The sequence below is a fragment of the Epinephelus fuscoguttatus genome, linkage group LG15 (genome assembly GCF_011397635.1).
Source record: "Epinephelus fuscoguttatus linkage group LG15, E.fuscoguttatus.final_Chr_v1".
NCBI lineage: Eukaryota > Metazoa > Chordata > Actinopteri > Perciformes > Serranidae > Epinephelus > Epinephelus fuscoguttatus.
In genome coordinates this window covers 26,813,616-26,841,501 of record NC_064766.1, presented here as the reverse complement: position 1 = coordinate 26,841,501, position 27,886 = coordinate 26,813,616, and the positions used below count along the sequence as shown (strand labels likewise).

Sequence of the window (27,886 nt, the reverse complement as noted above, 5' to 3'; positions counted from 1 at the left end):
AAAAACATCTTTATTCCCTTAGCTTATTTAATCTTATGTAAAAAATATATAAATACCCGTTTGGGAAATTTTTGCTACACTTGTACAGTTTGGAACAACATCACAGTAAATCATTTACAGACTGGACAGTAGTGATCTTTTCCCTGCAGTTTGATTTCATTAATACACCAACGTGGGAGATTAAATTAGAGATGTTAATGAATGTATATTACATGACACAAGGATAACACCAATGTAAACAGCTCGTCTCCTCTCTGATGTCTCCTTGGCAACACAACTTCATGTCTCCTTGACGTCCCTCTAAAAGGGGAGAGGAAACATGCATCAGTGACACACCAACGCTACAGTCTCTACATTAAAGAACTTTGGATCTGTTTTCTCAAACATCTTACCGTGAGTGATGGGATCCAACATGAATACAACATTTTAAAGAAGTTAGTTTGACACTGGTTTAAAATTGGTGGAGCTAATGTGAAAAAACAGATGTTGCTGTGGATCAGTCAGAGCCAAATATATTTAGTTTTTCAGTGTTAAGTCCAGTTCAGGCCAAAGATTCGTGACAAGACGATCTGAAACAGGCAACTACTTGCAATGCGCCGTTCTGTAATGTTCTAAAAACCTGCCGGTTCACACCAATGCACCTAGATGAGACAGTGTATCATCTCTGTGCAACAACTCTCTGTATTTCCCTTCTGATTTGCAGCTTTTCAGGCTTATTTTGTGGCTGAATATATATAATATATATTTGTTCTTAAAATATGAATGAGGATAGTGATAGTGAGATACTGGCTACAATTGCATTTGTGGTAGTGATGAAACGGTGGAAAAAAATAATCAAAACTAGCATCACATGGACTGTATTCATAATTGATATGTCACAACAATATAAGTGAGCAGCACCAATTAATCAGTCAGTGAGAATGTGTGTGTGTGTTGGAGGGCATAAGCACATACAGCAAGCAGCAGCAGCGGCCCACTGTCCGACACGACACACCGTGAGGACGGAAACAGAGGGCTCGGCAGGGACGGAGCACCTGCTGCAGCAGTCATTTTGACTTGATCAGTAGACATCAATACAAGCTGATTGGCTGTTGAAACAGGTGACGTGTTTTATCTTCTAAAACAAGCTGCTGGCAACTTTTCTCTGCAACGTTCTAAAACACTTTCGTCTCGTCATGAATCTGTGGTCTGAACTGGGCTTTACACTCTTAATAAAAGATAATTAAGGGTCTTTTAAAAAAAATATTTTGATTGTTACTTGATTGTTCTGGAGAATACTGGAACCAAGTTTTTAAATGATTTAAATTTAACCTTACTGTATTCTACTGTATGGCAAAGGCATGTCCCACCCCACTCAATCTTAGGCCCTGATCACACAGAAAGTGCAGTCGGAGGCGTCTTTTTGTAATTGTTTTTAAATCAGAATGAAGCTTTTTGCTTGCTGTTTTTGCGTTGTGGCACGCCTTGTGTTTCTGCACTCTAGTCACCTGGCATTTTTGCCGGAGCGCTCTGAACTCCTCAAGTTGAAAAAACTTAAACTCAGAGTGGAAAAGCTCCCTATGTCGTCTCCATGTCATCCATGGGATGATTTGAGAGGCGGGCCTTCTGTGGTGGTCACGATAACAAGTTTACAGTTGGTAAACAATGGAGGAGAAACTGGTGGTAGCAGCTGCTGGATACTCAGAGCTATATGACTTTACAAACTGCAGTTTTCAAAGTCTTAACAGAAAACAGCAGGCGTGGAAGCATACAAGTGCAGTACTTGAATGGGCCATCATCAAGGCGAAGCTCCTGGACCAACTGATGCTACTCCCCGTGCTCCACCCTCTTTTTTAGGGTCTCATGTACCCACACAGATCTCCGTTTCCCTGTGTCCAGCAAACTATTAACTGACAGCCTCTCACCCTCAACCAGAGCTATAGCAAGTACTCTCTGCCTGATCATTTTACTATCTAGCTGCTAACTACTGAGACATAGATTAAATAAATAAGAAGAAGAATAAAAAGATGCAGCAAGCTTTTTTTTTTTTTTTTACTAGTGGCATTCATTAAAGAAAAGGCAATGTCATGTGCCTCGAGTGTGTGTGATCCAGGCCTTACTCTGCTTCTGACATTCTTTTACCCTAACCCCCGAGCTATCTCATTCCTCATGCCTAAACCTAACCAACCTAACCAAGAAAGGCAACAAGTACTGACCAAGCAGAGGGAGAGCAGGGTGGATCATGCCTTCGCCATCCATGTTAAACAAACATTGGAGTTCTGCACAGCCTGCTAGTGTCGCAGCACTGCGAGCATTTTACTGCAAATATGAGTAAATATTGTACAATTAATTAAGTCAGACATTCTGGCGATTAATCGTTTAGTCTATAAATGTTAGAAATTTTCCAGAGCCTGAAGTGTTGTCTTCAAGTTACTTACAAATTACAGATATTCAATTTGTCATGATGTAAAACTAGAAAAATGCAGCAAATCCTCACTTTGGAGAAGCTGGAACAAAGGGATGTTTGTGCTTGAAATTATTGAATCCAACAGTTATTAAAACAGTTAAATACGTTCCTGTTAATGGACTGATTGATTAACTGACTGATCACTGATAAATCAGACAGGATGTTACCTGCAGTGTGAGGTTGCGTCCGGTCTGTGACAGCCCTGTGGCGCTCCACAAAGAAGGGTCCGCCTGCATGGCCAACGTCTGATTAACAAACCTCAGCATCCCTGTGAGTGAACTCATGTCCACCTCCTCCTCCTGACCCACCAGAGTGCACACTGACTCCCTCCTTGACTCACTCGCCTGCTCGTCGTCTCCCTCCTGCATGGAGGTGGCTTCCATGCTGAGGTTTCTGTCCTTCTGCTTGTCCACCATGTATGTGAGGGGGTTGAAGGAGAGGTCAGAGGTCACTGTGGCCTCCGTGGCACTGAGGCCCTGCCAGCTGTGGTCCACTGTGTCTGGGAAAGGGGAGATGGAGGAGGAGGAGGACTCCCATGGATGCTTGCTCAAAGCCTCCCTCAGAGTAGCCTTCAGACTCAGAGGGAGATCCAGAGAGGAGTCGATGCTGCTGCTCTGCAGCCAGTCGAGTGTTTGGTGGTTAGACAGATGAGGGGCTGAGGTGGGCTGAAGGTATGTGTGAGCAGGAGGTGACAAGGAAGTTTGTGTGTGTGTTGGGGAGGGGAGGCGAGTCCAGTGAGCGTGTTTAGAAGAGGGGAGAGCTGTTTGAAGCTTTTTCGGGGAGGGAGGAGGGGAGGAGGAGCTCTGTGTGTGCAGAGCAGGGAGGGAGAGTGTGTGATTGTACAGATGCTGGTGCTCAGCAGCTCGCTCCAGGCTGGAGATCCTGGCTTGGAGACGGGTCACCTCAGACTCCTGCAGGAAGACATGAACACAAAAATGTTATATAATATTGAAAATAAATTAAAGATATAATTGCATACTGCAACTTTGATACACTCACACTTCTAAAGAACTCTACCTTGATGAGGAGGGACTCATTAGAGGTCTCCATGGACTTCTCGGAGGCCTGGAGCTGACCCTGGAGCCGGGCAGCCTGGACTCTGGCTTGATTTAACTGGTTGCTGAGTTGCTCGAGCTGGGCATGGAGGTGACTGTTCTGGGCTCTGGTCTGCTCATACAGAATCCTGCTTTGCTCCAGCTGGGTCTGCGTCTGGTCTCTCTGTGTTTGGAGCTGACTGGCTTGGTTCCGGGCGTGATTCAGCTCAGTCTTAGTTTGGTCCAGCTGGGTTTTGGCTTCCTCGAGTTGGCTCTGGCTCTGCTGAAGTTTAGCAGTGAGCTGCTCCTGGGAGGAGCGCATGGAGGAGGAGATCTGCTCGGAGACTTTGAGGAGCTGGCCTCGAGTCTGCTGCAGCGACTCCAGCTGGGGGAGTAAAAACAGACAGATGAGACAAGTTTGTTTTTTTTACAAGCAGTTTCTTCCATGTAATCAAGTGATCCCCAAGTTTAAAGCAGAACAAGTAATTAAACTAATAGCACCATCAAAACTATCAGCAGGAATATAAGGGTAACTTTGGTATTGGATACAGCCAATGAGAGCGCAAGACACTGGGTGAGGACAGAGACAAATTACGCTGTGGCATTTTCCAAGGTGTGTGTGTGTGTGTGTGTGTGTGTGTGTGTGTGTGTTTGAGAGAGACAGAGAGAGAAATGGACAGAGCGAGGAGAAGAGAAGATGGAAGGTAGACTATTGCCTGCAAGGTTTCTGTAAGTAATTAGCCTCAAAGCTTACTCAGAATGCAGCTTTGTCACTTTTTAACTTTGATGTTTTCTAGTAAACACTCCCCTGACCCAGGGTTGTGGGTCGGCCTGCGCATGACATGACATACTCATTAGGAATTCCTCCTGGTAAGAAAAAAACTTGTAGTGTGTTACTCCCTGTCGTCATCAGTCATGTTGTGTGAGAACCACAATGACTTTAAGACTCCCGATTACAATACGAGACAGCGTGAACAGTGTCGTGAACAGTACAGCAACCTGTCGTGTAGTGTGAGCAGAGGACACAAAAACGTGGGAAAATAGGAACAAGGTTGGCAAGTACCAAAGTCACCCTTTAGGATGTTAATATCTGTTTGTGGGGGAGATGAAGTCATAGGAAGAGAAACTGAAGCTCGATGAAATAGGGAACTCACACGGTGTTGGTGACGTTTAGATAGAAAAAAGAGGAAAAGAAAACAGACGCAAAATAGGAAGGAACGACAGTGATGTCTAGCAAAGACGATCCACAACCAAAACCTTGCTCTGTCTCAGACTGCTTTCATGATACCATTGAGTGGGTGGGTGAGAGGAGGATGTTAATCAAACTAACGTCAGTCCTGGAAAACATCTCTCACCCCCTGCATTTGTTTTGTATTTAGAATCACACATATTCACATATTTATGTCTATATCCATCCATTTTCAATCATGTATCTGAAGCCAGGTCGCAGGGGCAGCAGGCTGAGCAAAGTATTCCAGACATCCCTCTCCCCATCAAAGCTTTCCAGCTCCTCCTGGGGGACCCCAAGGCATTCCCAGGCCAGATGAGATATGTAATCCTCCAGCGTGTTCTGGGTCTGCCTCCTACCAGTGGGACATACCAAGAACACCTCTAACAAGAGGCACCAAGGAAGCATCCTGATCAGATGCCTGAACCACCTTAACTGACCCCTTTCAAAATGAAGGAGCAGCGGCTCTACTCCGAGCTCTCTCTGGATGTCCAAGCTCCTCATCCTGTCTCTAAGGCTGAGCCCTGCTACCCTTCTGAGGAAACTCATTTTGGCTACTTGTATCCGTGATCTCATTGATCATTGCTCATGACCATAGGTGAGGGTAGGGACGTAGATGGACCAGTAAATCAAAAGCTTTGCTACGGTCCTACATCACTGCAGAAGCTGCACCAAACCATTGATCCACCTCACACCATTCTATCCTCACTCGTGAACAAGAACCTGAGATACTTGTACTCCCTCGCCTGAGGCAGTAACCCTCTCCCAACCTGGAGAGGGCAATCTGCTGGTTTCCAGAAGAGAACCATGGCCTCAGATTTGGAGGTGCAGACCCTCAGCGAGTACGCTTTACACTCAGCTGCAAAATGCCCCAGTGCATGCTGGAGGTCAGGGTGTGATGAAGCCAACAGAACCACATCATCTGCAAAAAGCAGAGATGCAATTCTGAGGTGCCCAAACTGGACCCCGTCCTCCCCTGGCTGCGCCTCGAGATCCTGTCCATCAAAATCACAAACAGGATGGTGACAAGGGAAAACCCTGGTAGAGGCCAACACCCACCGTGTTTGATGTTACGCTGACTATGCGGACGCAGCTCTTACTTTGGTCTTACAGAGACTTGATGGGTCAAAGCAGTGGGCCCGGCACCCCATAGTCCCACAACACTCCCCAACAAGACTCCCCGAGGGACGAGGTCGTCAGCCTTCTCCAAGTGTCCTCCAGCAGCCTTGCAAGGGTAAAGAGCGGGTCCACTGTTCCAGGGCCAGGATGGATCCGCATTGATCCTCCTGAATCCGAGGTTCGACAATCGGTCAGAGCCTCCTTTCTACTCCTTTCCAGCACCCTGGAGTAAACTTTTCCCGGGTAGCTGAGCAGTAGGATACTAGTTGGAGCACACCCAGACACCATACCCGACCTCCTTGTGACTTATTTGTATATTTGTAATATTTTTATCCTATTTTGGCACTCAATCACTTTCTTTCCTTTTTTGCTTGTGACCCCTGAGCTGCTGTGATGCGTGAATTTCCCCAGTATGGGATTAATAAAGTCTTATCATCAAAAAGCAAACCGACACTGACAGAAATTCTGCAGAACAAGTTGCGTCACATTCTTGTGATAACAATATAATGTCACAGTGTCAAATTACAGGCTTATCACAAAGATCATAAATTGGATCTAAAGTTTATTCTAGTCAAAAAATAACTTATTTAAAGACTTAACTGAGACTGTTAAGTTGTCTCTGTTTTAATAGACTGATTTAATGCATTAGATGGAGGAAGATGACAGCAGTGTTGAAGCCTCAGTATCTACTGTACCTCCTTGCTGTGCTGCTCCCTCTCCAGCTCTAGCTCCTGCTCCAAAGAGGCGACCGTGCTCTGCAGCTTGGCCTCCGACTGCAGCCAGCGGGCCTCCTTCAAAGCCAACTCCTCCTCCACACCACACAGCCGGACCTCCTGCAAACACCACAGATAATTACTGGTAGTAGTGGCACAGCAGATTTACAGAGCAAAAATATAAGTCATCTCTTCTTTTATTTAACACTCAACAACAAAGGGTAAATAATAACGAAGTGTGCATTGACTTTACCGTCTCTTTGGTCTGCAGCTTGGTGGCGTCCAGCTCTCTGGTCAGAGCCTCACAGTGACACTGAGTTTCTTCAAGCTCCTGCAGTAAAGTTTGAAGTTTTTGCTGATATGCATGCAGCTCCTGGGACTCCTGACACCAAAACCACACACACACACACACACACACACACACACACACACACACACACACACACACACACACTAATATCAACACACAGTCTGATGATCTGCATTACAACACGTCTAATTTCAGATCACTGTCTAAATGTATTCATTTAACTATTTGCTGCTTCTGAAAGACAATTTTTAAAACCTCTTTTTATGACAGCTGATAATCATTTATATTACACTCAAGTTGTAAGAAAATTAGATGAGATTATTTTGTCACACAAAATTATATTATGTATGGCTTTATGGAGTTAATATACAAAATAAACACAAAGATAAGGTGTGCAAATATTTATTCAGCCTTTGTTTGTTCAGGGATTAACTGTGTCGCCGCCTGCGTTTAATTAAGGTTTCATACTGAACGCTCCTCAGATCTCATATTACAGCTGATGGTAGCCAGGGACCGTGTTCGCTTCAGAGGATTATCTGCACAATATGAGCTCAATGTAGAATTACACCCATGAAAAGGTGAAAGTTTGTTCAGTTAGAGAGCACATAAATGCTTTTTTGTTTCATAAATTAAATTTGTGACACAATTTACAAGATGTATCATACATTTGTTAATTAGATAGACCTGTTTTATTTTTATTTCATTAATTCTTTTAATTAATTCAGTACTTTAAATCTATTTTCATTTTGTTTTCTCTGTTTTAATGGAATTTAATTTCAATTTAAATGTAATTTAGTTAACTCAACTTAATTCACTAAATTTATTAAATTTCTAATTAATTTAATCAAATGAATAATTGGATAAAAAAATCTAAATAAATAAATTAATAAATAAACAAATAAATATATAAATAAAAATGTGTATTTATTTAAAAATTTAAAGCAATCTATTTTTTTAATCTAATCTAATAAATTTGCCAATAAAGATGTTTTACTTTTCATTTATTTAAATTACATTTATATAAAATACCTTTTTAAAAAATATATTTTTATTGTTTATTATTTTATCCTTTATCCTGTTGTTATGTTGTATTCTTTTCTTTCTCTTTATATTCAGTTCATAGCTGCACACACACTAACTGCACTTTTTATATGAACCAAAGGTTACACATTACAAACACAAGATAACACTTATCACTGACATCATTTATTACTCATTGCTGCTGGCTGTCAATCAGTTCGTCCTCTCTTTCTGCTCTCCTAAAGTTACTACACATGCAGTTGTGTTAGTGCTCTAAAGTTTCACTAAGTCAAACTAAAAAAAAAAAAAAAACAAAGTTCAAATGTCTATAAAGGCAGACAAAAATGACACCACCAAACATTTCCTCACATGTTTTGTCCTCTTATTCTGTTTGTGCTCCTGACCTTCATGTTTCTGTCTGTGACCTTCCTTTGTGCGTCTCTCAGCTCTCTCTCTCGGGCCTCCAGGCTCTGCTGCAGAGACGCCACCTTCCTCTCCATCTCCTGCTTGTGCTCTCTGATGGCCACTTCCAGCTGAGCCAGCTGAAGACGACAAGGACGACCAGGACGACCAGGGGAAAGTAAATCAAAACACACACAAAAACAATGTGCACAGAGATGGCCGAAAAACATATTCCGCAAATTAAATGAAATATACTGAAGACTATGTTTGGTTTTGTGTGTGTGTGTGTGTGTGTGTGTGTGTGTGTGTGTGGTACCAGCTGTGCTCTCTGCTGGAGCTCCCCCTGTCTCTCCTTCAGTGCATTGTCCATGTCTAAGACCTCGTGAGTTCTCTCCTCCAACTCCCTCTGCGTCTCACTGTGAAGCCACACACACACACACACACACACACACACACACACACACACACACACACTTTAATTAAATAAAATAAAATAATTAAAGAAAACAGCACAGTAACTGGGCGTATCCTCTGTTCGGCAGATATAACTGTGTGACTCTGGTTCCAATACAGGAAACATGATTTTAGGACTATCAATTGTTTATTGTTTAACATTTTTAGGTCGACCTTTTGTTGTACGGAAGCCCAGAGAGGCAAAAAAAATCTGGTGATCCATTTCCTAAGTCTGATCTAAAGTATTTTCTCTGCTGAGTTTAAAACTTAAGAAAAAAGTGCCAAGATAATCTTTCAATGATTCAATGATTTTTTTAATCTGTAAAAATCTTCTGAAATCAGTTTTTACAGAACAATGTAAATGTTTTTAATAAGTGCCATTATTTGCCATGATTATTTTAAGCCCCTGATTCCTTTATGTTTTGTGTCTTGTTATGTTTTCTGTGATGTTATTCTTCCCTGATTTTGTACTTGTGTTTGACACTTTTAATTCTGTCGTCAATCTTGACCTGGACTCCATGGCAGAAGAGATGTTTATCTCAATGGGACTTTTCTGGTTAAATAAAGGATAATAAAAAAATAATAATAAAAAACATAAAGAATAATAAAATATGATTTTTTTTAAATTATATTAAATTATTTTTTTTAAGTTCAGTTGGGAAAAAAGTGTATGCTCTTTTGTGAGTATCACTGTTTGTTGTTGCAATACTCATTTCAGGCACAAGAGGCTGGAGTGCACCACTATTCCATGTTCTAATAGGACTAAAAGCATTCATGTTTTCTTACAGGCAAGTTTAAATTTCTTAATACACTCTAAACACAAGGTATATATATTGTGTTAGCAAGTTATGTAACATTAAAGCCATGAAAATAATGTAACATAACCTGCTAACACAACACAACTATATATATATATGACTTGTGTTTAGAGAGCATGGAGAAATTAAAACGTACCCACCACATCGGGAATTGGCGCACTGCAGCCTCTTGTGGCCAAAATGAGTATCACAACAACAAACACAACAAAATGATCCTGATCAAAAATAAAATAATATAATAATAATAAAAATAATACAATAAATGACCTGCCAAAACATTTTTTAACCTGATTTCACAGATTTTAAAAAAGTAACTTAGAAAAATGATCGTGGCAAAACATTGTTTCACCTGGATCACCAGATTTTTTGTTCACTTGCCTCTCAGGGCTTCCGTATGTGTGAGTAAAAACGGTCTTGAACTCATTTCAGTGCCTGTTTGTGTGTAAAGGGGCTTGCGACTGTAACCTAGATCATGACAACTGCTCTTCTTTAAGGGGTGTTTTCTGTCTCATCTGCACATCCCTGTTAATACAGGAACCCAATTTCAGATTTGTGCTGAAACATGTAGCATCCTTTTTTTCTTTTACACAAGAAAATAATTCATTACTGAGTGCACTTCCAGTTGAGTGGTTGATGTACAATAGCTGCACACAGTGTGTTACACATCGGGTGTGATTCCAATGTACACAATTTATATCTGGGTCAGTGGTGTGTTTTAAATAGAAAACTGTTACATCAAACACCAGCTCATTAGTGTAAATCCATCACAGTAAATTACACGACATTTACAAGATCCACCTTGGACAACAAAGACAATAACTTAAAAATAATAATCAGAAATTCACATTCGCAAACAGCAAAAATTTCCTCAGTAGACAAAAGGTCATTATATCATCCGAGAGCAAAGATTAGTCGCGACATTATCCAGAAGACAAACAATAAGTGTGAGACACCGAGACAGTGACAGGCTCCATGATGTCTGTGTCTGTTGGTGTGTTTGTGATACACATGTACAATGTGGATATTGTTTCAAACACAGATGAGCCCAATCAGTGGAGGATCACGTGGACGTCCTCTCCATCTGAGGCTCGTCCCTCGTCCCTGTGTGTAGAAGGAGATTTCACATGAGGACGTGACCTCACCTAAGTCTGACTGTCAGTTTTTCCACCGAGGCTTGCCGCTCATCTGAGATGGTTTGTGTTCTTTGTAGAACATCTCTGAGCTCCCGTAGTTGCTCAAGAGTCTCAGACAACTCTCCCCGCACTCCTTGAAGCTGCCCCTCCAGGAGCTGGACCAGCTGGACACAGTTGAGCCGGTCGGCTTCGCAGCGATGGAGCTTCTCCTCCAGATCCATCACTAGGAAAGGCAAGACACAAAAGAGGAGAAATTCAGTTTTCTATAGCTCTGTTTGACCGATTCTAACTGGAGCTGTCGTTCTGGCAACTAACAGACACTGATTCTTCTACACTGCAGTGAAACTGTGTAACATACCCATGTCACTCTTGCTGTCGAGCTGGCTCCTCGTGTGTTGCAAGCTTTCCTCCATGCGGCTGATCTGAGAAGTCTTGACAGCAACATCCTTCCTCAGACGCTGCAGCTCTGAATCTTTAGACACCAGCTCCACTCGACACTTTGTCATCTCTGATGTCAGATGGCTGCAGATAAACACACACAAAACAATAATCAGCACATCTCTACAGTGATTAAAAGTCTGAAAAGAACCAAACATGTTTTCAGAAAATGTGCTGCAAGGAAAGAAAGGAAAAGAAAGACATGCTGCAGTGTACAGATCGGATTGATGTTGCAGCTGGAGGCGTGCGGCATGTCCATTTCCTCACCTCAGTGTGAACAGGGCTCCCATCGTAGACTCAGAGAGACGGATATCCCTCCAGAGCTGTTAGACTAGCTTAACTAAGCAAAGCAAACATGTCTTTCGATGGCACATTTCAGCCACCGACATGCTTTTGCTTATGAGCTTTTAAAGTGTCACAAAATTAAACTCATCAGCAGCCCTGCAAAATGAAATACAGCCTTCTCTCTCCCAGTCTCGAACAGCTAAGATCCCAACATATATATATACACATATTCATGGGTCAGAGGGGCGGGGAGGGAGAGCTGCTTCATGCCTGCAGACAAATGGGATGTGGTGTAATCATGAGACTGTCTCACAGACTGCTGAGGCGTTTGATTGTCTTTGCTGCAGGTCAAGAAGAACGTTATGCCAGAAAATAGTCACCAACAAAAGCCCCATACAAACAGCTTTAAACAGGCTCAGCTGTGATTGCTTGGGAAATTAGGGTGGGGAAAATAGTGATTTACAATCAACAAAAAACTACTAAAGTGTGAACCATTGTAATCTCAAAATATTTGGTACTGAATGTAATATTTACAAATGACACATGGTAAATAGTTAGTTTGGAAGTAAAGCTGTGCCGATGTTTAGCTGCACCACAGAGACATAAGGTTCATCTTAGATACACTGACGTTAACTTGACACTAAACAAAATATTGTCGCAGATAATGATGTTTTCACTGAAGCATTATTCAGTCTAACAGCTGAGAAAATAGCTGATGTTATTCACCAAACAACAACAAAAATGTACATAAACTAGGACAAAGATGATGATAGCTATACAACAAGTCGTGAAACTCAACTACGACATAGGGTCATATAATGTACCCTGTTCTTATTGTGCAGATGACTATACAATTTGATTATAAAATGCACAAGATCACATGTGGCTATAATCTGTCACAGAAAACAGCTGGTAAAATTTGCTCCTCCTCATCCTCCAAGTTATTCCACCTTTCAGAACAATGCACCATGAAGACTACTATTTTACGGAGGACTTTACACCGACTAAAGGTTAGGTGTAAAATTTTAATTTTAATTTATGCTTACATTGGAATTATTTCAGCTGGTGCAACCCTTAAAGGTTCAGTGAGAAGGATTTAGGGGGGTATATTGGCAGAAACAGAAAATATTACCATAAGTTAGTTTACTTTTAGTGTATAATCACCTGAAAATAAGCACTGTTGTGTTTTTGTTTCCTTAGAATGAGCCACTTATATCTACACAAGGAGCGGGTCCTTGTCTACAGAGATCACCATATTGCACTAACCCTAACCCTAACCCAGACAAACCAAACACTGGCTCTAGATAGGGCTAATCACGTTTTCACATCAGCCACTGTAGTTTGCAGCCCCTGTGCGAAGAAAGCGTTGGAAAAACATTGATTCTTTTAAGTTGGTTTAAAGGGATAGGACACCCAAAAATGAAAATTCAGCCATTATCTACTCACCCATATGCCAAGGGAGTGCTGCTACCCCCTCTCCCCTTGGATCCCCGCAAGGGAGGTGAGGACTCTAAAACTTCACCTGAGCCTCCCTCGGCATATGGGTGAGTAGATAATGGCTGAATTTTCATATTTGGGTGCACTGTCCCTTTAAATCACTTGGTCCATTTGTTTTGAAGAGATCAAGACCTCTGTGGGTAACTCAGCTCCCGGCAAAAGCCTTCCGAACATCTGGATCTTCAGTTATCAGAGCAAAAGCAAAAAGTTGAGCGCAAACTAGCAGGTGCTGGTCTAGCAGCTCGTCTCCAATGTGTCAAACAGCATCAGAGAAACACTGATTTATAATGTGAAACTGCTTTATTCTGGGTTTTAACCGGTTTTAATCACCTGGTCCGTTTGTTTTGGAGAGGAAGAGTAAAAACCTCCTGAACAATTATAACTGAAGGAATTTCAACCGGGAGCAGTTTCAGCTGGTTGCAATCTGACATCCTCACCACTAGATGTCACTAAATCCCCCTAAATCTTACACACTGCTCCTTTAAAATGTCAGTAGTGTGTAAACTCTGACTACATCTAGGCTACATTTGAACTTGAGCTGTTCAAACACGTGAGGCCATATTTACTCTGAATGAAAACATTCTGCATCTTAACTCCAGTTTCCTTTGTCCCTCAGTGTCTCCTGTGAGTGTCTCTGTCTGTGTGTACAGGTGTTCTTACCTGACAGACTCGGCCAGCTGTGTGTTCTGCCTGTTCATCTCCTGCAGGTCCTTGTCTTTCTCCTGTGCGTCCTGCTCTCTGTTCATTACCTCGCCCTGCAGAGAGGCCCGCTCTCGTTCAAGCTGCTGCTCCAGACTGGACACCTGCAGACAGACCATTTTATTTTGTTATTAATTTTTATTTTTAATTCAGTTTGTTTAAATTAATTTCCAGAGTGGATTTGCTCATTTCTGTTCAGTTTTAATTGTTTAAAAATGGTTAGTTTTAGTTTAGTTTTTATTAGTTTCAGTATGAATTTTTTAAAAATTAAAATATGGGGGGAAATTGTCAGGGGGCAATATTAAGGACATTTAGATAAGATAGATAAACATATGCACTACTGTCTCATCCCACTGTCTCATCACACAAGACCAAACTGTCTAAAACTAAAGACATTTCCAGCATATATTTATATTATTTTAGTTAGTTTTGCAAGTACACCATACTGTCTCAGTTTCCATTTTTTCTACAGTCTAGTTTTTATTTTTTATTTCAGATAACTGAAATGTTTTTTTACACCAAGTTGTAGTTTTTACATGTGGAGACGTTTGTTGTGAAGGACAGAAAGTACAAATAGCTGCTAAAATGTGCTCAACTATAAAAGATATCACACGCTCATACTGCTGTTTCCCCGAAGCAATGACAGATTTAAAACAACTTTGTGACATGTACGGGATGTATCAGTAAGTTTGAACATCTGCACATGTAGGGCTGCTGCACTTATGTTTATCTTCTGCTCTTTGTTTGGTGAGACAGTTTAAAGCTTCAATAAAAATGTTTGCCAATAAGCTATTTGAGCCTTTGTCCTCCTTTTTTACTTTGACGCACAAAAAGTGAGACTAATCTTTGCAGAAAAAAATGGGGAAATTAAAACAGTCTTCAGCCACTTCATGTCATATGTCTGGTCATGTCCAAAAGAATTTCATTTCTGGGATTTAATATTTAAACTTTTTTCAACAATGTTTGGACGGCTGGTTGCCCCATCTGTGTCCATGGCAATATTTAGAGTAACTCCTCCAGATGTTAACTTAAGTAGAGCCCAAGCGGACATTGTCTCTTTCTGCTGACTTCTGTCCAGAAGGCTCATCCTGTGTAAATGGAAGGACTCTTCACCTCCAATATATCGACACTGGATTAGCGATGTTATGTATCATTTACAATTGGAGGAAATCTGTTGTGGGGGCGGCACGGTGATGTGGTGGTTAGCACTGTCGCCTCACAGCAAGAGGGTTCCCAGTTCGGTCCCGGGTGTGGGAGCCCTTCTGTGTGGAGTTTGCATGTTCTCCCCGTGTCAGCGTGGGTTCTCTCCGGGTACTCCGGCTTCCTCCCACAGTCCAAAGACATGCAGATTGGGGGCTAGGTTAATTGATGACTCTAAATTGTCCGTAGGTGTGAATGGTGAATGGGAGGCGTGAATGGTTGTCTGTCTCTCTGTGTCAGCCCTGTGATAGTCTGGGGACCTTTCCAGGGTGTACTCCGCCTCTCACCCAATGTCAGCTAGGACAGGCTCCAGCCCCCCCGCGACCCTCAAGAGGATAAGTGGTTAGAAAATGGATGGATGGATCTTTGCCACCTGGCAACCATTTTTAACTTTTGTGGCAAATATTGAAGTTGAGGGCGGCACGGTGGTGTGGTGGTTAGCACTCTTGCCTCACAGCAAGAGGGTTGCCGGTTCGATCCCGGGCGTGGGAGCCCTTCTGTGTGGAGTTTGCATGTTCTCCCCGTGTCAGCGTGGGTTCTCTCCGGGCACTCCGGCTTCCTCCCACAGTCCAAAGACATGCAGATTGGGGGCTAGGTTAATTGATGACTCTAAATTGTCCATAGGTGTGAATGTGAGCGTGAATGGTTGTTTGTCTCTATGTGTCAGCCCTGCGATAGTCTGGCGACCTGTCCAGGGTGTACCCTGCCTCTCGCCCGATGTAGCTGGGATAGGCTCCAGCCCCCCCGCGACCCTCAAGAGGATGAAGCGGTTAGAAGATGAATGAATGAATGAATGAATATTGAAGTTGAAAAATTGAAATGAAACACACTACTGATGTCACACAAGTTAATTAATTTGTCATCATTTTTCCTTGTATTTTTTTTTTTTAAATTTTTATATACATTTTTTTTCCTTTTTATTTTAATTTAATTCATTTTAATCTTAATCTATTTTAATTTAATTAAATTTAATTAAATTTTATTTAATTTTATTATATCTATTTTTATTCTTTTATTTATTCATTTGTTTATTTTCATTCTTGTCTATTGGATTCCCTTTGGCTAGCCTGGCTTTCTCTGCTTGTCCCTGGGTTGGCTAGTGGGTAGGGTTGTCTTTTTGTCCCTGCTGGCTCTATGTTTCTTTGTTGATGCTCTGTGCATCTTTATTGAATTATCAATAAAAAAAATAAATAATAATAATAATAATAACATAATGTGGAAATAATTTATACTGAAGCTGCAATGCAACATTATGAACAAGTAAACTCTATCACAAAGAAGATGGGTTGTGACCTCGACAAATAAATAAATAAAAATCCTCCTGTTTTGGTGTTCTGTTTTGGTAGGATGTTTCACTGAGTTTACTGACAATAAAACACAATAGTGGTGTTCCAGACTCCAGGATATTATGTTTAGTGGACAGGATAACTAAACATGAATGCAAATATATGCCTGGTTGTGACTGAGGTGGAAGAGAACAACAGAGCGACACAATGTGTCATTTAAAGCACAATCAAATCAGATTTGCAGATTTCTGGGAATAAATCATCTTGTCAAGATCAAACATTTCTAAAAATATTAATTTAAAATTCTCTATTGCCACATACAACTCAGTAAAACTGATTTGCACCATTAACAGACCATTCAATGCAGAGAGAAGACCTTTGACGAAGCTTGCCCTGAATCTAACCAAGTGAAAGTCAATGATGTGAAGACTGTGACTGAGCCAAAACTCAGAAAAACCTTTAGAAGATTCAGACGCCACGAGACCTGCTGCTGCCCAGACAGGACACACTGTGTTCACTCTGCTGCCAAAAAGAGCTGCTGAGCGTCTCACCAAATCAGGCCTTGCGGTGTAGAAGGGCCTCAAGTTCAAATCTAGTTTTAAAGCCTTTATCATCTCAGTTTATAATGTGCTTATATGGTGTATTTCCTACATAAATGTATACATATTACAACCACAAGTACAAAAACTAATCAGGCCCGCCATCAGGGGGTCAAAGGGTACAGATGACCCAGCCCACGGCCTGAGGGCGCATGCAAAGGTCTATGGTTGACCTCTTACATGGGATCAAGTTGAACAATTGGCTTATTGACTTACATCACTGACAATAAATACACGTATTGTTAACATTAAAACACATGTCAACTTGTCATCTGATACCCCACCCCCAGTTTTGTGAAATGGTACAGTCCAGTTTTGACCACACCAAGTGCAACCATACGGTCTATGGTAGTGGTTCTGGTTCCTTCGTCATTAGGTTAAGGTCCACGCTTTCAACCATGTCGTCAAGCTAGTTTGCTGACTCGGTCAAGTGGCTGTCTGCTAGTCACTCACTCTACAGCAGGAAACAACGAGTTGACGCGTTCGTGAGTCACTTGTGGTCCATATAGGACGAACCCACGACCCACTTTTGGATCACGGCCCACCAGTTGGGAACCACTGGTCTATGGGAATGAGGGATGACACTGAATGTGGCAAAGGTGAGGAGCGAGACAGACCAGCAAATAAAACCCACTGTAGAGGACTCAGTTTAGTGTTACATGAAACTAGATGACCTCAGTGACACATTGGTGCCAACCTTATCGTGCTATCTTGTCAGGGTTAAGGGACTAAATAACACTCCGAAGTTAGGCTTAATTTTGGTGAGGGGAAAAAGTGAGCATTGAATATTCTGCATGTTGGAGTCAATAAACAGTCTCTGAATCCAATGAACTAACAGATTATTATTAACACTGGATTTGAAAGTGGTGATGAATGAAGAGTAGCTTCATTTGTTCACTCATGATTTGATCTTGTGATTTAATGCCTCGCAGTAGTTTCATCAATGTGTGATTTTACTTCTCCCTGATCATTCATCGGAGGGAGTTTTTCTCTCCTTGTTTTGTTTTAAGGTCAGAGGAGGAATATAACTGTCAAAACAGAGCATGGCCTGGATGGGTCTAAAACACTGGATTTGGAAATGCCTGTTTGAGATGTCACTTTTGTGACGAAAAGGCTAATGGCCAAAAGCTTATTGGAAATTGCACATGTTGGTATTAGACCTATAGGAAGGTGGGTGGTGGTGCTGGAGCGGGTATGGATAAGGGGCCCAATTGGGAAATTTTGTAGCCCTGTCCATAATTTGTCATGGCTAGTGTGAAACAGCAAGAGGGCTTATGATTCGAACCCAGGATTAAAGAGTCCTTCTGTGTGGATTTTGCATGTTCTCCCCATGTCAGCGTGGGTTTTCTCCGGGTACTCCAGCTTCCTCCCACAGTCCAAAGACATGCAGAATAATTGGTGACTCTAAATTGTCCGTAGGTGTGAATGTGAGTGTGAATGGTTGTCTGTCTCTATGTGTCAGCCCTGTGATAGTCTGGTGACCTGTCCAGGGTGAACCCGTCTCTCGCCCAGTGTCAGCTGGGATAGGCTCCAGCCCCCCCTTCCATTGTGTCATATTTATTTTTAGATGCACATTTTCTTGTTAACCTTATTTTGAGAAAGTTTTTACAGTCTCCAGCTTACCTGTTTCTGCAGCTGGCTCTGACTCTCCTCCAGTTCAGAGATGTGAGCAGCACTCTCCGTCAGCATGGTCTGCTGCTGCTGGAGCGAAAGCTGCAGCTGCAGGTTCTGCTCACTGGAGCTCTGACAAACCAGGGTGGCACTGTGGAGCTTCTCCTGCAGGGAGGACACCTGGAGAGGGAGGAACAGGGGAGAGGATGAGCCTGAGAAGGGGGCTTTGCATAAACAACAGAAGAAGGGAGGAGGATCAAATATATAAGTGTTCAAATTCTCTTGCAAACGGACAAGTGTGAGAGACCTACCTTGTCTTTGTTCCTCTGCAGCTCACTCTCATAGTTCTTCTTCACCTCCTCTGTCTGCTGCAGGTATGAGTTCAGCTCCTCTCTACATGCTGACAGAGATGACTGCAGTTCACCCACCTGATGTACAAACACAAGTCACAGATGGTGCACACTGGTTGGAATTCATGGTTTCTGCCCGATGTCTTTGTGAACTTAAATGTGCTATTTGTGTTTGTCTGCAGGAACCAGGTCACTGTGCAAACCTTATTAGCAGACTGAGCCGCCTGCTCTTTGAAACTCTGCAGCAGCTCCTCGTTGTGTCTTACTTCAGCCTGCCTCTGCTGTAATTAAATAAAAAAATAAACAGAATGTATACATCTGGGTTAAAGAAGAGTTGTTGTGCTGTTTACTTACTTATTTGTGACTTTGGGGTGAACTGTCCCTTTAAGTCTGAAATGGTTCCCATGCTTTACCCAGTGAAGGTAGACAGATGCACTAATATGGTCCTACATACTGTACGAAGTGTCCTTACCTGAGTGAGTTGGTCCAAGGAGCTCTGCAGCTGAAAGACTGCTTCCTGAGCTTCATCTCGCTCCGTCTGGACGGAGTTTAGCTCCTGCTCCATCTCCAACATCCGAGACTGAGCCTCCTTCACTGAAAGCTGCAACTGCACAAGAGAGAAAAGACTGTTACTTACTAAAGGTAACGTCACTGTTGCTGTTTTAGATAAATGGTGATAGCCAGCGTTTCTACGTGCAACTGAAATTAAATCCTACTTGATATAAATTACTTTGTTGTTGATGAGACACAGGTTGGTTCAAATGAATTTAACAGTAACAGGAATGAGTGGCAAAACTGCACTGTGAAGGTTCAGTGGGGAGAAAGTGAACGAGACAAAGATGTCGCTGTAAATCACCATTTCTGTTCTGTGCTGTTGGTCCATGAGTTGTTGAGACTGAGATTTTTTACACTTCTCCAAAGACTGCTGGTACTCTCTTTGCTTTTTGGTCATCAGTGACTGATAATGCTGAAGGGTGCTGGTTTTCTCCTGTAATTAGAAATATGAAAAATATGAAATAAAGACAATTCTGTTAGGGGCGTAAAACAGTGGATTTAGAGGATACATTCAGCAGGAACAAATTATGATCCGTGACAGGAAGGGTTGTGAATCATGACTACATTTAAGCAGACGTCCAGTTGTATGCAAAGATAAATTGAACAGAACTTGCCTCTGCATATCTGTCAGTGGCTCAGGATATCAGGGAAAAATAACTAATATATAATAAATAAAAACAATGACAAAAACATGTTGTACCAGTAGCTGATTCTCCAGCTCAGTGTTGGTCAGTGCAGCCTGACTGTAGGCCGCAGCTTTCTCCTGTAACTGTTTCTCCAGCGAAGCCACACGTGCACTTTTTCTCTTCAGCTGAAGTGAAACAGAGATTAAAAAATGTTATGTGCAAAAGTTTTTAAAAAATGACAAAAAAATGAAAGATATGTTGAAAGGAAAAGACAGAGGAGAGGATCAGAAATATCACCTCTTTCTCTGTGTCAGTGGCTTGGCTGACTTTGTCTAGCAGCTCCGTGTGGAGGTTCTGGTAGTGGGAGGCTCTCTGGGCCATGGAGCTCTGCAGGGAGGAGATCTCCTCCTGGGCTCTGCTCAGACGCTCCTGAAGCCGCTCCACCAGGTTGTTCTGTTTGGTCCGCTCAGCCTCTATTGACTGCAGCGCCCGCAGCAGCTGCTGGTAGCCTTCACCTGCGAGAAATGAGCAACGGGGAAAGAAAGCAAAGGAATGTTTCTATTTTTAAAAAACTTATAAGGAAAAGGACGTATGATACCAGCCTTCTGTTGCCATTTTCTAATTTGCTGTGCAGTTAACTCTATTGCCATGTTGCATGAAGTTTCTTTTAAGAATTAAATCATTTTTTTTCTTTCACTTAAAGCGCAAGAACCGATTCAGAATGAGTCTCTCATTTCAACTTTATTAAGTTCCAATAATCTGAAAATTGGGCCCTGTCTTGCACCCAGTATTAAGCGGTGCACAACTGTCATTGCTAGTTTCAGATGCACCCAGTCGTCATTTTCACAGCCAGCAATCATGTTGTGTAACAAGTAAATGTTCTTACACCCGTCTGTGTGCCCATGGGCGTGTAAGTCTCAACATGAGGTGTGGTCAGGCGTATTGTTGGTGTATTGCTATTTTGAGGCAGCAGAAAGTGATTGCGCCACTGACCAACAAAACCCTGCTCTAAAGTCAGAATGACACAGTATTTTTCTGCTATTTAAAGGGTGCATTATTCAGATAGTAAGATGCGTCTACATATGTGTACTCACAAAGTATGTACACTTTGCATGTCTCACACACAGGGAAGTGCAGATGGGTTGCAGGGGGTTGAAATAATACCTCATTACGGAGGAAAATATTAATTACATTCTCTAAAATGTGAACATGGCAGAGAGCAGAGCTGCAGAGGGTGCAGGCATAACAGGCTTTTAAAGGGAATGGGAGATGACACTCTGATTGGCTGAGCTCATGTTACGCCCAAAACACACCTATGATGAATTAATGGAGCAAATGCAACTCCTCTGCCCCCTAATTTGCGCTCAGATTATGTGCTGCTTCACTTGCAAAAATGGAGCTTGCCACACCCTACATGCACTTCAGACCATTCAATATAGATCGTTTTAATAGGGTCCTTTATATCACTCTGAGGAAAAAAAAAGAAGGATGTGTAGAAAAATAGTGCGCATAATGTAATGTGAAGGGAAACTGTAGGGGAGGTTGAATCCTCATATTTCAGATCTCCTGAATGTAAAAAACTATGAGCTCACATCTCTGTTTAAATAGCATCCATGACACAAACTGTAATAAAGTACTCATGAGGTTTGACAGCATACCTGGCTTTGGCTTCAGTAGGTGTGCTGTTCCTGAGTAGTCCACTAGGGGAACCATACAGGGCCTGACGCACAGTGCCCCTGCAGCACCCTAAAAAAAAAAAAGAAGACAGCATATGACACACAATAAACACATCATCCCCTGTTCAAGATCAGTGATAAATATGGAAACTTGTTTTGTAGTCACGGCGTCACCAAAATGTGGTTTGGGTGAGCAAATAAACTGATGATGTAACAATCCCTTAGGTCAAACACTGTGGGAGACTTGACAAATTCATGTGACACGAGAACACAAACAATAATGTGATTGTGTGTATTCCTCTCCACCTCGCGTAGGTGCAGCAGGGCCAGTATGGCCTCCAGGCTGGCCAGCTCCGCCTGGCTCTGCTGAGCCTCTCTGTGGCTCTCGGCCACCCTTTGCTCCTGGCTGTGAGTCACAGTCCGCAGGTCTTCCAGCTCATTTCTCAGAGAGGCCAGCTCTCTGAGCTCCGTGCCCCGCTCCGTAAGCTGCTGTTCCAGTTGTGAGGCCTTTTGTGTGGCATCTTCCAGCTGAGCCTGGAGGCCAGCAGCCACAGACTTAACCTGTGTCACCTCCTCCTTCAGCTGGCTACGAGGCAGACGGGGGGTCAGGGAGAAAATGTGTTAACAAGCAAATCAAAGCTGCAGAGAGAGCAGAGAGAAAATCAGTCTGACATACCTAATTGTTTGGCTCTGTTCTACCTTTCCTCTCTCCAGCAGAGTGCATTTCATTTCCAACTCCTCCTTTTCTCTGTCACATTCAATCAGACTCTCTTTCAGTTTGCTCTCATTCTCCATCACCTTAAAAACAAACGAAAACAAATTTCAGGCAACAGCAAAAATGTACATATTTAAATAATGAAATTACTCAAATACATCAAAGTTACCCTCTTAAGTTTAATGGAAATTGTAGCCTTATAATCTCTGAAGGCTTCCTGGAGTTTCTCTGCATTTTGAAGTGCTTGGTTCCTCTGCTGCTCAGCCCTGTACCGGATGAGTTAGAACATAAAGTGTAAAACAAATACATGATGTTGTGAGAGTAAATTCAAGGCTCCCACACATTTTCATGGACAAAATTTTTCAAGGACCCATAATGCTTTCTCTTACCCTACTTACCCAGCATTTCAACGAAGAAACATACATGATGATAAACTAAGTAAATTTGCCATTATGTTACATAGAAGGTTAACCACGGAAGATTACTGTAACAACTTCATTACACACAACAAAATTCAATGATTTTTCCAAAACTTTCAATGATTTTTATTTATTCCATGACTTTACCAGCCCTTAAAATGTGATTGTAAAATTTCCAGATCTCCCATGATGGTGGGAACCCTGTAGATCAGACATTAAATATCTTATTATGTCTCTGTATAAGCGAGACCAGCATTTGGTGCTCATGCTGTTACCCGAAGTATTAGAAGAACTGTAAACTGTACGTATGTGATGAAATTGTGTGTGGAACCCAGGCCAAAATAAAGGCATCACCGTTTCCCGAGTGCTGTCTTGTCCTCCAGCTCCTCTCTCAGCGCGCTCAGCTCCTCGCTCAGTGTCGCCACCAAAATGTCTCTGTGAGCTGCTGCTTCCTGGCTACACTCTGCCCTCAGCTTTGCTGTCCTGGGAAACACAGGCAAGGATGGGTTGTTAGGATATTAATGCTACATTCAACTAGAGGTTAATATGAAAGTTTTAAAGGGAAAAAATTAAAAGGTAAAAGACAAATCATTAAAAGACACAATTAAGCACGCCACAGTAGGCCCAGTGGCTGAGGGACATTATGTCCTGCCTTAATGTTGAAAAGATACATTACTCAATTTGTGACTCAGATAAAAAAAATCCAAATGATGTAAGCCCTCTTTCTGAAATACTTCAAGAGCTGTCAGTTAAACTGAAGATTTTGTGTTTATTTCTTGTTCTTGTTGCTTTCTGTCAGTGTATACTCTGATAAAGTACCCTGTTATTCTGAACCTGCCTTTTACATTCGCATCTCTCCTTCTCTCTTCCTCTCTCTTTTAATATCAAACCTGACTTTCAGCTCAACTGTCATTTCTGTACTATTCATTCGTCCTATTGATGATATTGCAGCTGTTATTTGAGGCTAGTGGGAATGGGGAGGACTGCGATTGGAAGTCATGCTTTGTTCCTCATCATACATATGATTTGTTAAGTTTGATACCTGTTGAATATATATTTGTGTAAAGCTGTTAAAACTGAATAAAAATATTCTTGATAAAGAGCACACCACAGTAGGACTAATAACAGGAATAATGTCAAAGGCCTGCAGGACATCAGAATGACTGTAACCCACAGCTCATTACATAACCTTACAAACAACTCAGTATCCAGTGGGATTAAAAAAGAAGGCAACTGCCACATTAGAATTACATAAATAACAACATCTACAGTAGTCTATGTTGTGGTCATGGGGTTACTTTAGTTCTGTAGCTTGAGTCTCCAGCTCTGCTTGAAGCTGACGAATCTGCTCACTCATGACTGCGACACTGTTTTTAACCCCGACCCTGGGGCCTCTGAGGCGGACCTAAAAAAAAGACAACACATACAGCGTTATGTATCCACTACTACAGCTTCACAGAGCTTTAATATTTCTTATTCTTTTAATGTGTGGCCTCACAGCTTAAGTGAATATACAGCAGACCAAAACAGACTTCACACAATACTCATTATCAGCACACAAACAAAGCACACGATAACACTTAAAACTACAGCAGCTCACAAATCATAGATGCATTCATTTGACATAATTTAAAACATACACAACAGGCTGATCACAGTGACAGACCCCATGTATGATACTTAAAATTGTCAAGGATTAAAATACACAAAAAAGCCAGATTGTATACCGAAGTGTAAAGCAAGAGTACCAGTAAACTTAAGAAAACCCACACAAACAGAAAATAAAACATCAGGCATTTATATACCTACATCAGATTTATGATCTGATTTAAAACTGCTCTCAACTGGGTTTAGTTTAAGTGAGACAGGCAGCTTGTTTTACTGAAATGTAGCTGTATATGAAAAGGTTGTATATAAAGAGGATGTTTTTTTGCTAGATTAAAATAATTAAATAGATAGAGAAGTGCAGATTTGTACACAATCTTGTGTGAAAGACCCATCTTAACTACACGTATAGGGATGACCATCATACCTGTGACTTGGAGGTGGACAGTTCGTACTGCAGAGCATCAAGGTCACTGATGAGCTGCTCATCCTGCACAGTCAGACAGGCGTTCTCCTGACGCAAACAGCCCCCCTTCCTCCTGGTAGAGAAAGACTCCATCCCTACAGATCTGGCCTTGAATGAGATACACTGAACAAGAAGGAGATGTCCTTGTGGTGAGAGGTGTTTTGTGGTTTGTTTATTTACCTTTGGATTATGAGACACAGTTTGCTGCACAGAGACGCTATCTCATAAAATGTTCTTGTGAAATTGACTGTAACAAAAGCACTACAGGGACAACTGCTACTGATGTAATTACCCTACTGTTTGTAAATACATTCTACTGGCAACCTGCAGAGGTGGTTTAATTTATCTATTTACCAGTGTTTTCACTAAAGGGAGATTTCTGGTTATATACGCTTGCACACATAAGACAATGTCAATGGTTCCATCATGCGCCACCATGGCCTCCATTTTGCCAGCTCTATATCTCCATCACATCACTTATTTCCACCCTCACAAACTGCCTCATGGATATAAAATCCTGGTCGCAAGTCAACTTCCTCAAATTCAACAACAACAAATCTGAAATCTTCATCATGTGGCTCCAAATCCCTCAACAAATCCAGCCACAATTTTTCCCACTGCAAAAGTGGCTCCAGTGTTCCTGTTTTCACACACATCTGTAACCTTGGTGTCATCTTCGATTGAATTCTCTCCTTCAAACGCAGCATTAACAGGGGAAGGTTCAGTTCTGCAATCTCACTGCTAGATGCCACTACATCCTACACACTGGACCTTTAAATCCAATTTAATCTGTGATCTATTAGCCCTCTCTTCCTTTTCATTGCTGTCACTGCATTTATACTGTTATCGCTTTTACTGTTTCCGTGACTGTCTTAATGAACGTGTAAATTGCCTCTGAGTACCTTTTAAAGTGCTATACAAATGATGCAGAACAACCACCACTCCACCCAGCTTGGTCTTGGCAAGGTGCTGAAAACATCAATCAAGTCCAAAGTGGTTGAAAAGATTTCCGCACACATACATCTATGCAGTGTTTCACTTTATTGTTGAGCTTTCCATCTATTAGACCTTCATCAGAGCAAAGCTCAACAATTAAGTGAAACACTAACGTGCTATACAAATAAAATGTAGGATGCACATTATATCTGGGTGGCTGTTTCTTATTGTTTCAGTGACGAATACTCTCTTTCTCACCTTAGAGTTGGATGAAGGTGGGCTGAGACTGCCAGCAACAGCTCGTCTATTAGTCGTCCCACTGAGAGGCCTCTCCTGGCAAACACAGTCTGACTGGGATGGAGGAACATCAGGTGTCTGTTGGCCTTGTAAGGTCAGGAAATCTGGGTTCTCCTGCTCACACTCACTTCTGTCATCATGCCCTTTTGACTGACTGTAGATGGTGTACACAGAAAATCAGGGAAAAAGGAGTCAAGAGAGAAAGATACACAGCATCACTTTGACTCTTTTTAAATGTCCTCCACTGGAGGCTGTAGGTTCACAGGTGTTGTAACTATTAACAGCTGGCTCACTGTGTGACTGTGGCTGCTCACCTCAGTCTCTGCTCCACACTTTGTAGACTGAGCTCCGTCAGTCGAAGCAGATTCGTCAAACTGACCACATCTTCCGTTAAACTCCTCTCGTTATCAAACATCAGAGTAATGATGAGTGCATGTTAGCTTAGTCTAATCAAACCAACTGAGATTCTCACTTCAAACGTATGAGAATGTTTGGAGAGGTAAACAACACCGACAACTAGCTCATCAACATACCGTTAAAACATCCGTGACTACTGGCAGAGCATGACACACTAGCAGCTAGCTTAGCTACGCTCGCTACATGTAAACAAAGATGCTCACTGTATCAACAGGTGGTTAGCTAGCTCACGTTATCCTTCTAATAAAAGCTACTGCAAAACTACCCGAATAGACAACGTTTAGCATTACGTTTTATATTACATATTAAAATTTGTCGTCCTGGCGCTACAAAAGTAACAAATAAGATGTATTTGAAACTTGTAGTTGAACCAAACTTCACAGTGTAGACGTAGTAGAAGGTAAGGGAGCCGGAATCATTTGTATTTTCAGTCTCCGCCTACATCCTAACAACGCGGTTTGTGATTGGACGAGCTCTGGCTGTGTGTGATGTGATTGGTGAAGAGCGTTGTCAATGGCAGTGGCCGCGAACACTGGCGCGTGCACTGGAACTGTCAAATTTACAACGGTAGTGATGGGCAGACAGAGTCTGCTTTCAGGATCGGTGCGTTTGAGTTGATACACGTAAATGTAGAAAAGCTTTTAAACCCTAAACCTTAACACCTAAATATGGTTTCACATTCTTAGTGACACTCTGTTGTAATGCACATTCAGCTAGTGCTGCCCAAACCAAAAACTTCTCTTCAATGTATCACTAGTCACCATGTAAAAGTTTACATTAATAAAAATATTAATTTTAATGCACTGATTCAGCGTCCAACTTGTATATAGGTCGGTCAGTGGTTTTCAAAGTTTATGGGCCCAAGGCACACCTGAATTCATATCTGTGCACAATAGACTCTATAAACAAAATGATTCAGTCATTTTAAACATTTTGAAATTACAACAAAGTACCAATAACACACCCATTTAAACAGGAAATAATGTAAGATAATGTAAGATAATACAACGTGTCACACTGTTACAATTCCCCGCGCTCCGGCGAACAAGTAGGTTCCCTGTGAAGGTTTTTCTAATTAAATTAAATTAGTTTTAGGGTAGAGTCACATCACAGTTACGTAACATATGGTTGTAAATTCTGTTGCAGGGGACAGCAAAATATTTTTATTTTTATTCATTATTTTTTTATTTAAACTTTATTTTGATTTTTTTAAGTAATAAAAAAAAACAAGACAAAGAAAACAGTGTCTGAACAGAAGTAGGTAGACATAAAACTTGTATGTCCCTACTCCTTTCTTACATTTCTTATTTCAACAAATTTACAAATTTATTTACAACTAATACACAACTATCCCCAAGCAATTTACCACCCAATTTAATAAACAAGTAATACAGCAAGTTTCTTTAAACGGCAATGCCGTCTGCCATTACCGTTAATGGTATTCTCTGCAGCCTCACCTAATTCTTGTGCCCTAAAATTATATCTGGTCCACCATCTAACATCTTTGATTCCATGTGAACGCAACATAACATC

The 27,886-nt window shown here is 41.7% G+C and overlaps 1 protein-coding gene across 1 annotated transcript; it reads right to left on the bottom strand.

Moving 5' to 3' along the window:
• Window positions 1-22: 22 nt before the first annotated feature.
• ccdc18 (coiled-coil domain containing 18) lies at window positions 23-26,758 on the bottom strand. The gene is made up of 26 exons (XM_049599012.1): window positions 26,251-26,758; window positions 25,898-26,090; window positions 24,665-24,826; window positions 23,931-24,037; window positions 22,987-23,115; window positions 22,383-22,479; window positions 22,175-22,296; window positions 21,805-22,084; window positions 21,481-21,568; window positions 20,120-20,337; window positions 19,897-20,007; window positions 19,498-19,629; window positions 19,114-19,248; window positions 18,845-18,922; window positions 18,603-18,719; window positions 18,304-18,471; window positions 13,557-13,699; window positions 11,035-11,198; window positions 10,686-10,899; window positions 8,589-8,688; window positions 8,275-8,412; window positions 6,794-6,922; window positions 6,523-6,660; window positions 3,464-3,865; window positions 2,614-3,357; window positions 23-300 (listed from the first exon to the last, which is right to left on the bottom strand). The coding sequence occupies exons 1-26, from the start codon at window positions 26,349-26,351 to the stop codon at window positions 280-282; spliced, it is 4,431 nt and encodes a 1,476-aa protein (XP_049454969.1). The 5' UTR covers window positions 26,352-26,758; the 3' UTR covers window positions 23-279.
• Window positions 26,759-27,886: the final 1,128 nt, after the last annotated feature.